Source organism: Typopeltis vanoorti, chromosome 3, assembly GCF_054136105.1.
Source record: "Typopeltis vanoorti isolate ZY-2024b chromosome 3, IOZ_Tvanoo_1.0, whole genome shotgun sequence".
NCBI lineage: Eukaryota > Metazoa > Arthropoda > Arachnida > Uropygi > Thelyphonidae > Typopeltis > Typopeltis vanoorti.
Genome location: NC_143551.1, coordinates 51,461,537 through 51,474,547, shown reverse-complemented (window position 1 = coordinate 51,474,547; position 13,011 = coordinate 51,461,537). Strand labels below are relative to the sequence as shown.

At 33.5% G+C, this 13,011-nt stretch overlaps 1 protein-coding gene across 2 annotated transcripts in view; it reads right to left on the bottom strand.

Moving 5' to 3' along the window:
* LOC150108125 (sodium- and chloride-dependent glycine transporter 2-like) overlaps positions 1 to 13,011 on the bottom strand; it is a 156,352-nt gene that overhangs the window by 38,696 nt on the left and 104,645 nt on the right. For both annotated transcript variants that reach the window (XM_090390610.1, XM_090390611.1), the window contains exons 2-3: positions 12,089 to 12,390; positions 862 to 993 (exon numbers count right to left, since the gene is read on the bottom strand). In XM_090390610.1, the coding sequence (XP_090246736.1) occupies positions 862 to 993; positions 12,089 to 12,390 (434 nt within the window). The remainder of the gene's footprint in view (positions 1 to 861; positions 994 to 12,088; positions 12,391 to 13,011) is intronic.

The following is a 13,011-nucleotide window of genomic DNA, read 5'->3' as shown; positions in this document are numbered from 1 at the left end:
ATTTAGGTTATTGTAGAACATGATTTTCTAACTGTTGTTTCAGTTTACAGGCTAAATGTTTGGCCACGGCGTTTATGATCCAATTGAAGTGCTTTTTTCGCTTAAACAGCGCCGTTTGGGCGCCGAGTGGGCTGTAAAAATTCTATCACGAGACAAGATAGGCAGACGAAACAATAATATGTCTTTCAGTGTATTGGGGAATTGCGAAAGACAGCCAAATGTTCTTGAAATTCTAAAGGAAAAATGTATATTTCTAGCATCACTTGTGGATTCATTCCAAGAGTTGAGGCTATTTTAGGACATATAGCTTATAATAGTAAGCTAGTGCTGTTAATTGTGGTATTAAAAATCATCGCAAACTTTAACTATCTTGTTACGATTGTTGCATGTTGGATATAATTGACATTTCGTGATACTTTTTTTACAGAGAAAAATATGCTGAAGTATGAATAATTCACGCGTAACCGACATTTTTGAATCTGTTTATTATTATTTTTTGGCCAACATTTTCAGTGTCCCAAAAGAGTTTGATGGCACTGCCAAATATCTCGTATTTTATATATTCTCAGAAACTCGTTAATAAAACTTTATTTATATGCATTTAGGAGGAATGATGCGACTGCTGTTGCCACCAATGTGCATAAACCAAGCATATATTTCTATATAAATTTTATAGAAATTCTACAAATTGATTAGACACACGTATTTTATGTTTATTCTTGAGCCTTGAAAATTATATAATTCCATAATCACCAGATTCTTATTATTCTTTGACTGTGAATTCTGTTAATTGATTATTATTATTATTTTTTTTATTGTAAATGCTATAGGAATTAAGCGTAAAAGCAATAAATAAATTACCTTTCGCTATAGGTAAGCAGGACCATATTGCCAAGGGTCCTAATCCACCAAATTGCCCAAATGCTAATTCCATGAAATACATCGGCTTTCCAGCAAGAAACAGCATTAGTAAATAAGGAATGAGAAATGCACCTGCAATAAAAAACGTGTGTAAATAACTTATACAAAACTTCGCATATCGACACAGTGGGCAGTAAGAGTTTTTTCCCCCTGGGGGGGGGTCCTTGAGTTTGCCGTCCCACTCAATACACACCATAAATACTACAAAAAGTCTAAACGACGTAGAGGGAAATAAATTAAAACACTATGTTTATTTTTGAAGTAAATAGCAACTAGCAACACTTACAGCAATTGTAAGGAAAATTCTCGTAGTATTACAATATTTGGAAATGAGTTCTCGAGACTGTATTTTAGAATTAACTGCAAAAGTTCAAAAAGGTTCAAAGTGCTGCACGGGGCGGACCGCCCCCCCCCCCCTCCCCAGCTAGACCTCTGTATTGAAAATCCGTAACAAAATGTATATATTATTGTTTAAACTTTTTATTACCGTATAAAATATTTCATATTTAACAATGATATCTAATTAGACATTATTGTAAAAAAACATATTATTATATATAATAAGAATTATTATATGTATAATAATAAAATAATAATTTTAATATTATTATTAAAAACTTGTTATTATCTGAACCTAGAATTCTAATATAATAAAATTAGTTATTCATCACTAACAGTAATAAGCTATCATTAAGAAGATTTACGAAATTAAAAAAAAAATCGTTTTGTTCAAGGAAAAATGGACTTGACACAAATTCTTATCATTCATATCTAAATTCGAATATAATTTTAGGATAAAAGTGATTTTCTTGAGAATTCAATTAGTCTGGTTGTAACGTTTCTGGGTTCATGCTGTTAAACCGCGAGAAGAAAGCCCGTTAGATCTAGAGTCGACTATCTTTTTGCTGAGTAGAGAACTGTTTCGATTACTTTTTTTTTTTTTTTCCCTGCAGTTCACTAGTTAATTGAGTTTGGGCGTAGTAAGCAGTTTCTTCCCTACTCTAATCCGGAAAACTTTTTTTTACTCCGATACTCAGAATAATTTGTTGTGAAACTCACATTATTTTAGATATAATACCAGATAGGGCTTCGTTTTTTATTTTAGTTTATTTTGTTATTATTATTATGATGATGATGAAAAAAAGTTTCCTAATTAGTTCAAAAAGAAGACCACAATAAAAATGAATGCGAACCACCAAGACAGATGCAATAACACCAGAATATACCGGCAATTTCACTTTGATCAGACCTTTCAGATCATTCATTTGACCTCCCAAATATCAGCCTACTTCCAACACAGCAATCAAATCAATAATATTAATAATAATAATAATATATATATATATATATATATATATATATATATTTATTTATTTATTTATTTATTTATTTATTTATTTATACATAACCGGTGTCATCCTCAGATAAGCTCATTAAAAAGCTTCGAGGATGCAAGCTGAGACATTACATCTCAACTGAGATCAACAGGAAGGGAAAAAAAAGAATTATTTATTACATTGAAGTGCTGTAGTTACAGCGGTTAAAAACATTAAAAAGCAAAAATAGTAAAACATATATAACTTACTATTATACTATAAATGCTGTTAAAAAATGTAACTTTATCCAATTGAAAACTATAAATTACCATCCACAGTAACTATTATTAACGCATTTTAGAATACAAAAAACGAAAAAAATTGTATGAAATTCACTATAAAAAAATATATATGTATGTAATATGTAAATATATGTAAATATGTGTATATATGTAAATATGTGTATATATGTAAATGCTCTGTAAGATGATAAATAAAAATGTTAATGTTACAAAAATTATTATTATTATTATTATTATTATTTAATCACGACGAGACGGCGGTAGTTAACTGTCCTACAGTCAGTATTAGACCGACTGCCGATAGCTTTTGAAAACGTTAGTAAACTAAAAGGCGAGAAGAGCCTCGCTTATTTTCCTTTTTTTTATTATTATTATAAATATTTTATTATAATAATAAAAAAAAATAATAATAAAATTCACTGTAAGTAATAAATTGATCGTTTTACTACAGTAATGTGAATTTAATTTCAGCATTTTGCTTTCTTCCCCCCCCCCTTTCATGTTTATCCAATACTCTGCATGACGACGAACATATATATATATATATCTGGAATCATGAATATGGTCAGTCTAGACTTGCTGACCATGCTTTGAATACTACTCATAGGATCATCTGGGAAAAAAAAAAACACGCTCCAACACAGTAAATTTAAAACAGAAAGACTGTTTTTGGAACCTGCAACTGCCCTCAGAAATCAATTGAATTTAAATAAATACGAATGCAAGAAACTTCCCAAAATTTTGATTATATTAATCCTAAGCCATCGCAAGTTGCAACCTCTTACAGACACCCATAGAGGACGTCCCACTTAGAACTCTAGTGTGATATCAACGTGTTTAAATGTGTGTGTGTGTGTGTGTGTGTGTGTGTGTGTGTGTGTACTCCTTGAAGATGATAACTGAGATCTAATGACATAATGACTGAGAAAATACTAGAAGAGTTAAATCGTTTTTTAAATTCTTTCCAAGTATACATAAACATGAAGGACTGTTTGAAGGATGTACTATTTGTGATTCTGATGATGAAATTTTTTTTGGATTATTTTTATTGCTATGTATGTATATGTATGTATGCGGAGAAACTAAAATTTTGGGAATATTCGTATAGTATTTATTTATCTCTTTATTAATTGATTAAGTGAATAATTATTAAGGAAAGCAGTCAGATTCCAATGCACTAGAAATGAACCGAGATCATTCTTCTTCTTCTTCGTTATCTTTCACTTAAAGAGAGACTAAGAAGGAAGAAGAACCATTTCTGTACTTTTAGTAAAAGATTTAACTCGTTTAGTTTCCTAAAGGTATTCTGATATATTTAAGAGAAAGTGAAAGAATTATACAGTGTGTGAGTAGAATATTAAGAGACTGGCCATTATTAAATCGAATTCACCAGCAACATGCAAACTAACGAACACACTTAGTAACACTGGCTATTATGCCCACCTATATCATCATCATCATCATCGCCTAATGGGTCCGTGGCTTGTTCATTCGCAAAGCAGCAGAAGAACACACGTAATTCAGACTTGGCTCATAGCCTTAGTTAATTCGTCGTAAGTATATACCCAAACTGAAACTTCTTCTTCCTTTTACATATTAGGCTTCATGGCCTGTTACGATTCGTAACCGGAAAATCCCACTGAATAGGTCGGCTAATCCTATTCCAGGAATGACCTGTGTGTGTGTGTGTGTGTGTGTGTGTGTGTGTGTGTGTGTGTGTGTGTGTGTGTGTGTGTGTGTGTGTGTGTGTGTGTGTGTGTGTGTGTGTGTGTGTGTGTGTGTGTGTGTGTGTGTGTGTGTGTGTGTTCACGGGAGGCTTGCCTGTTTTAAGGACAAAAAACTCGAGTTTCCGGGTGAAAAAAAAACCCTACCTCCGTATGAGACCGGCTAACTCATCTTTAGACCAGATAAAGGTTCCTCACGTCACTGACAGGAATCGAACCCAGGATTTTCCTACCAAAGGGCTTCGTCTAAACTGTAAACTCAAGAAAATCGACCGTAGAACCCACATTATTTCAGACATTAAATATATTGTGTTAGGGTTAGGGACCACGAGATGGCGGCACATTTGAGCCGTCTCTCGTCACTGAGTACCGCTTAATTAGTGATAGCGTTGGGCCATCTATCTCTGATTGGTGCCAGTGGAGATTGAGCTGCCCACTCAGTCTCCAAAAGTTAGATAGGGCTAAATGGCCTCGCCTACTCCCCGTATACGGGAATAAAAAGGCGTTAGCTGATTTTTTTTTTTTTATTATAAATATCCATTCATTGAATTCTCAGCATGCGATGGACACTTCCAATGGGGTAAAGTGCACGTGGCCAGGAACATTTACAGGAACACAATAATAACTTTACCTTCGTGAATTCCCCATCCCTTGATTCTACTCATCACTTCGAACCCGATAGAATTATAGTAATCCATTACGTCTGTAGTAGTAGATCGCCTATGGGGAATGGGGAAAGGGGGTTCCAAAACTTCGTAAAGACGATGCCCTGGGATATTGAAGCTGTTCAGAAGGCTGGCATAAATGAGTTGAAAAACATGCGGAAATGAACAGAGTGAACCAATAAGAGAAGAAATTATGATTCACCTTATTGATATCTTCTGATCCAAACATTGTCCTTCTGATTATTTTTTCGAAACGTGTATTAGGAAATATTTTAGACGTATTTAGTTTGTTGGTGCAACACTTTTCATCATAATGAAAAAGAGTTCTTTTTATTTTTTTATTTCATTTGTAACCGTTATTCGCACCTACGAAAGATTGTAAACACATCGCATAATTTTAGTACCACGAGTGGACTAAGAGTTAAATAATCCGGAATTCTGTCCTAGAGGCCAAAAAATGTATATTTTTTCCAAGCCATTTCAGAGTAACCAATAAGTAGGATGGTGATGTCCGACCTTTGTAATGAAAATTACCACTACTTAATGGCGTTTATAAGTATTCATGTCACAGTGGGTTCAATTACGCATTTGGTGGATTGGAGAGCAAAAATTCTGTCAACATTGACTAATACTATACTTTGTCATTTGCAAAATTAATTGACATTTGATCACTGGAATATCATTAAGAATAGGTTAACAACAACAAAAAAAAAAAAAAAAAAAGAGGGAAATACGTGTTAGTTAGATATGAGGACATTAATTTAAAGAGAAAATGCACCATTTGAGAATCCCTCCCACACCAGCAGTAAGGCATCTGTGTCAGCAGTTGGAAATTAAAAAAAAAAAAAAGTCATGGTTTGAGGGACTATAACGAAATAAAAACAAATTCAGCACTCCATATGTCACCACTTCTTTTGTTTTTATCTGTTGGAGCTCTTGGACAAGAGGCTACTGTTTAGAGGTGTTGTTTGAATGCCAAACTACCTAAGGAAAACTAGATACGGAATTTTAGAATTAATGTGTTTATGTAATTCTACAAACGTATAATAGGGCAGCTGAATTTCTCTCTCTTTATATATATATATATATATATATATATATATATATATATATATATATATATATATATATATATATATATATATATATATATATATATATATATATATATAATATTATATATATATATAATATATATATAAATATATATATATAATATATATAATATTAACGCTAACGCCTTTTTATTGTTGTTATTTTAAAGTTTTAGGTTTAAAGTCTGTCAACCTAGAAATTTTCCGTTTCTCATAGTGTTTCTCCATTCCATTTCTTCTTCTTCTTGATTTTCGATTTCGGTTTCTTATCATATTTATGTTTTTTAAATATATCGAAAAAATACAATTTTTTTCGATATATTTATTCCAATTTATGGTTTTGTCTTTTGATTGCTGTCCCTTCTTTAATTGATTTTATAAGACCTTGGCCAATAATGTAATTGTAATCTAATTTCTGACATGTCTTTAAATAAAGAGAGGAAATTAAAATTAATATTTCAGTTTTCACTCGGAGTTATCATATTTTCGAAGCACTACAAGCATATAACAAGTGTAGTCACTTTTATCAAGTACAATAGAGTTCAGAGGAGCCGGAAAGAGCATTTTGCGCTCATTGGAGCATAAAATTATACTCTTTGACAACAACAACAACAACCTGCTTACATTTCCAATGAGATGATAAATCTATTTATGGGATCGTTACTGTGGTGTGTGTGTGTGTGTGTGTGTGTGTGTGTGTGTGTGTGTGTGTGTGTGTGTGTGTGTGTGTGTGTGTGTGTGTGTGTGTGTGTGTGTGTGTGTGTGTGTGTGTGTGTGTGTGTGTGTGTGTGTTAGAGAGAGAGAGCATGCATGCTTGCTCTTTCTCACTTCTCGCTCCAGTAACAAAAGCTGGCTTAGGATCGGATTCGACTGCCCTTGAACTTTATGTTCTTGATTCTTCACTTGATGGTTTCTTAGGTCACATCTACAATTAGCGTTATCGAAATTTCAGAGTTTCCGCTGAGATCTCCTCTTGATCGACTAACTGTTGGAGTTGAAATTAGTAACTGCTTCTAGTGATTTTATGTGAAATGCGAGTCTACGATATGCTTGTGTATTACATAAGGACTCACTCAAACTACACATTGAAAGACCACGTTTAGAAAAAAAAACACAATGGAATCATTCTACTGCTAAAACAAAGCAAAATAAAGGGAAGGGGGTTTATAGTTCTACACTGGTGAGACTATTGTAGAGTCTGAATGAAAATCAATCTCAATGACATTTGTAGACTTAAAAGAACATCGGAAATTTTTTTAAAAAATAATGCCTTGACATATTAAATACGTATATAGGAAAGAAAAATGTATTGGTAAAAAGGAGTAATTACCGAATTAAAAAAAGTATTAAGGAAGTAAAAACAAACAAATAAAAAGCAGAAACAAATAAACAAACAATTAAATAAAAAATAACAAATTCATGACTTTAAAAAGTAAAATTAACTGAAAAAGATGAATAAATTGCTAAAGAATTAAAAGGAATAACAGAAGATTAATAATAATTGCAGAAATGGGGTGAAACAGACTTTCCATATTCGTCACATTGGGTCCAATGTGACTTGATTTTTTTTTTTGGAACTTAAAAAAAGAAATAAATTAAACTAAAATTCCAAAAATGTAAAAAATAACACTACAAACGGAATACATGTTCTACTCATAAAAGATTATTTTTTTTTAGGAAACTATAAGAATTATTAATGTTGCTTGTTGAAGATTGCACACAAAGTAGTCTTACATGCACAGAGAACTCAGACAGGTTCTGTGTGAATTCTTTTCTGAAAAAGAAACCTAGGAGTTTTAGGTAGATTCTGGTGCCTCAAATGTGGAGAAAGTTTCTCTGGGAAAGATAAATTGGATTAGTCTTGAGTCAGTTGCAATTATTGGGAATAACTAAGGTTATGAAACGCTTTAATTAGCAGAGAAGCCTGAAGGCAGAAAGTAATTGACCACGACTCAGAGAGAGAGAGAGAGAGAAAACAGATTGTTGGCCTAGTTGGCCAAGTGATTATCGCACTTGCCCTCTTGTTAAGTGGCTGCAGGTACGATTCCCACAATGGGCATGGATGTTTATGATTCTCCTTTGGTATGTGATGAATTTTATCCTCCCGATGTGAGACAACCGCCGGATTATTTTTTGCGGCCTCAAATGTCTTCAAAAAAGTTCTGTGTTTGGTCTCTACGCAGGGTTTTTGAATCATATAATGATAAATCAAAATATCAAATTGCAAGACAAAATATCACAAAAACTGAATCATGAAAAAAAAAAAAGAAGACTTCGATAACAAATTTCGCTAAATATAATCTGTTGGAAATATTAAGGACAATAGCTTGAGGTTCACTGAATCAGATAAGAAAATCACCAAGAATCGAGTATAGCGAATTTATTCTGGTGATTGGTCATTAAATGTTGAGTTTTGAAGTACAAAAAGGTGAATACTAATGGAGTTCTCCATGTTTTGTTTTTTTATTTCCCAAAAAAAGACTGAAGTAAGAACGATAGCTTTTTTTCTGTGTTTAAGAAGATAGTAAATATGAACAAATCTTGAAAGATTCAGAATAAATGTAAGAAAACAATAGAGCGTAAAAAAAGAGGAAATATACTGTAGAACAGACGTTAATTGTGGGTCACGCAATTTGCACACAACATTCCAATATTTGCACACAAATTTGCAAATTGTGTGCAAATATTGGAAACTTAGAGAATCATTAAGACCAGATTAATTTTTTTAATATCCGGCTTGGTCATGGTCTTCTTTCAGGTCTGGCTCCCACTGAAGAGACCTCAATAAAGGTCGAAACCGGTGTGGGTAGTGACCATTGCCTTTAATGCATAGCATCATACATCTCCGCAAGAGGTTGTGCTTTACATTAAGGGAAAAATACTAAGGAAAGTGATCAGAACTTAATCCACCTTTACCACGAATTGCCTCAGACTTGCACTACGTGCAGGAGCAAACTTGACTTACTTGTCTATTTGCTTACTTGGGAAAAAGATTAAAAACCAAGTTTATATGAAATTATTTGGTATCTTGAATACATAATATATATATATATATATATATATATATATATATATAGATCATTGGAGCGTAAAAAGAATAGAGAGAGAGAGAGAGAGAGAGAGAGAGAAAGAAAGAAATTCCACGACTCCTCTCGACAAACGTGGCTAAATCCCAATGCACATAATGACTAATATGAAACTGACTCTTCAAGCTACTAATGGTAATGCTTAAACAGTGCAGAAATTCTGAGTGGGTTTATAGACGAAAGTAACAGTTAACTATTAGTTTTAAAATACGTTTAAGTATCTCATCCTTATGACTAAACCAAATGAATTATATATGTGATATACAAAATAAACTCTTCTTGAAGTAGCGATTTATTAAGGCAATCTAAATTACACTTGAATTCTTGTGAATGTATTTGTTGAATTTAAAAAAAAAAAAATACGCGATATTTATTTTATGACGAAACATTTCAGAAATTGAAATAACTTCAGCTCGTATGATACATACATTAAGAAATCTGATACTAAATCATGATATAATATAATATAATATAACATAATTTGTACATGTTTTGGTCATAAAGTATTACAAAATAAAGATTTATTTATAAAGATGTAACAATAAATCTTTATTTTGTAATATAATATAATATAATATAATATAATATAATATAATATAATATAATATAATATAATATCACACCGTGCTACAAAATCAAATCATGGCCACAACAACAACAACAACGTTACTGGTTTACTGGGTGAAGCATAAAATGCTTTTTGTTTTCCCTTTTGTCTGTGTCGAGCAGCTTGATGGGGGAGTGGGGGTTTGTGAGCCTTATGCTCGCACTTTATGAACTATGGGGTTAGATCTGTTCTGCTGAGAGCAGGATTGCCTTGGGTCTTTTATGTTTGTGATAGTCATGTTCACTGTAACTGGAAGCTTGTCTGACTAGTGGGTTAGGATGAGAGTGTGCTTTGCTGAAGAATTTTTTGGCTTGGTCCTGAAGGAGAGAATGGATGTCTGGGGTTCTGGTTTCTCTATGGATCTGCGTGTTTCTGACGAACCATGGGGCATTCAGGATCATCCGCAGGCACTTGTTTTGTATCCTCTGTAGTTTCAAGATGTTGGATTTGGATGTGTGACTCCATGTAGGGGATGCATATGTGATAACTGGTCGTATTACCATCTGGTACAGTAGCAGCTTGTTGCGTGTATTCAGTTTGCTGTTGCGGTTGGTCAGGGGGTAGAGCTGGGCTATGGCTCTGGATGTCTTTGTGCCTATGAGTTTGATGTGGCTGTTGAAATTTAGTTTATGGTCCAGCTGTACTCCTAGGTATCTGGCTTCAGTCTGCCAAGGTATCTTTTTTCCGAGGAGATGAATGTCGTCTTGGATGAGGGGAAATCATGGCCACAATTGATTTTCGTAATAAAACTACAAAAGGTATGCTAATAAATAAAAGGTGTACTTATAAAACTCAAAATATCTTCAAAATTCCTTAAAACATTACATATTTATGTATGTATTAAAATATATTAAATAACTCTTCATATCGTTTATAAAATACGCAATCATGGATGTATTGATGTATTGTAAAGATGCATTGATTTTTTATCAATCAATCTATTAATCATAGCCACATTTCTTGGAGTAAATACTTTCTCAACCTGTAACAGCACTACAAAGATTAATCAATAAAGAAAAGATGTTCGCAAGCATAGCTGTGTCCAGTGTATAGCGGAGACGTTCGCCAACTATGTCAAAATTTCACTGTGCGTAGATGTCTGGGAATATCTTAAGTTGTTAGATGAATTTCATCTCCCGTTTTAAAACTACTATTTCGTTTGTTCGAAAGCTCCTCCGCAGTACAATTGAAAGAACGACAGTACGTCGCGCTCTTCGATTGGAAAAGTCCTAAGTTCGATTTTCGTCGTGACGGGAGGAATCTTTATGTGGATTTTTTTCAATTGAAGGTGAGTTAGCCGATCTAATAGGCAGGTAGCGGGGGTTTTTTCTCCCGGAAACTCGGGTTTTTCTTCCCACATACAGACAAATCGGCCTTGAGAAAACACGCAATTTACAGACAGAAAAAAAGAAGAGTAGTAGTGGGCACTAGATGGTGTTGGTGTAGTTGATGATGGTAGTGGAAGCTTACTGTAGTTGGTGGATTAAATGGTGGAGATGGAGAGATGGAGATTTTGGAGGTATCAAGTAATAAAAATAAAATAAATAAATAAATCAGCTAGCGCCTTTTATTCCCTTATAGGGAGTAGGCGAGGCCTTTATACCCTATCTAGCTTTTGGAGACTGAATGGGCAGTTCAATCTACACCGGTAGCTAATCAGAGATAGCTAGCCCATATCTATCAGTAATTATAGCAGACACCGATGAAGAGGCTGGCAAACAAGTGCTGCCATCTTTTGGCACCTAACCCTAACAAGATATGTTACTGTCTGAAATAATGTGGGTACTACGGTCGATTTTCTAGTCACTTAATAATAATAATAATAAAGTCTGAATAGGCTTGAAAAAGCTTCGTAATTGGTTTCTAGATCAGGGAAATTAGATTATCTTATACTCGTAGCCATCCATGGCATTAATTCCATACATTCTCAACCTTTTGCGGGTAATATTCACATAAAAATACTCTCAAAATTTGTTATTGTTTTGAGTACAACTCTGTTAATCAGTAAAATAAAATCTGGAAGTAACAAGGTGCAATTTGAGTGAAGTGTACTGCCAACATAGGGTTGTCAGAGTTGGCAAAATAGCTGACCGTGTCTAACAGTACACTTTGTGGCATGGCAGAGTTTGGCTTGACTAAATGATTGTTAGCTAGTGAAGTCAGCAATTGCTTCTTTTCATAGTCTCTTGAAAATAATAAAATTTCCAAGATAAGTAGAATTTTTGCTGTTAGTGATAACTTTAAAATTTTGTTGTTGTGTTTAGCGTATAAAGGACTGAAACAGAGCAATTCAATTCCACAGAATTTATAATAAAATTCTTTATTATAAATTAGACGTATTTAAGATAGATTTGAAGTACTTGAGTACATTACCTCCGCCATTTTGGTATGCCAGATATGGAAACCTCCACACATTCCCAATACCGACAGACAGTCCTACACAAGACAGAAGAAATTCCCATTTGCTACCCCAGCTCCCTCTAGACACAATACTATGAATGGACGGCCTTCCAATCGAAGCACTACATGTAGTGCTGGTCATGCTAGATATTCTTCGGAGTGACACTTGCGAATAAGCAGAGTGACGACGTTGATTACCCCTGTACGAACTGTGCTTCCTTTGAAAGCCATGAAAGGATTTCGGACGTTGCATGTTGCTATCTTCGTTCTCGACTCTGTAAGGAAAAAAAATATGAAACAGGAAAAAAGATTACTGACAAATCACTATTTTAAGAGTTATTTCAAAAGTTTTGGGTACACGTGCACCGTGGACACGGGAAAATGTAATAGTTTCCGCCTTCAGGCCAGTTGTAAGCTAGATTGAGTTAAAACGCTGTATTTTGATATCCAGTTGTGAGAAATAAGATTTCAAAATAGAGAAAGAATTTGACTCAAAAAAAAAAAAAAAGAATTCGAAGAATCTCACCTTCAGCTCAAGCTTAGAGGAAAGGAAAGGAGAATTTTTTTAAAGTAATCGAAAACAGTAGGAAGGTTTTTATTAATTTTTTGAAATATTATTTATTAACACCTAAAGCATATCAAACATCCAATGAAAATACGAATTAATGTGACTTTTTTGCTGCCAAAAGCATAACTGCTATGTTACCTTTTCCTTGTAATTTCTTATTTAACGATTTTAAATGTGAAGTCGCATCTGCCACGAAATAGAATTTTTGTAACCAATCAGTGCCTGCTAGCTCTTCATATTCAGCATTCATAGTTAACTGAATTGAGAAGTGTTTGTGGTGCCTTTGTCGTACATATAGGCTAAACGTTCAGCATCAGTTTGAGTTAAA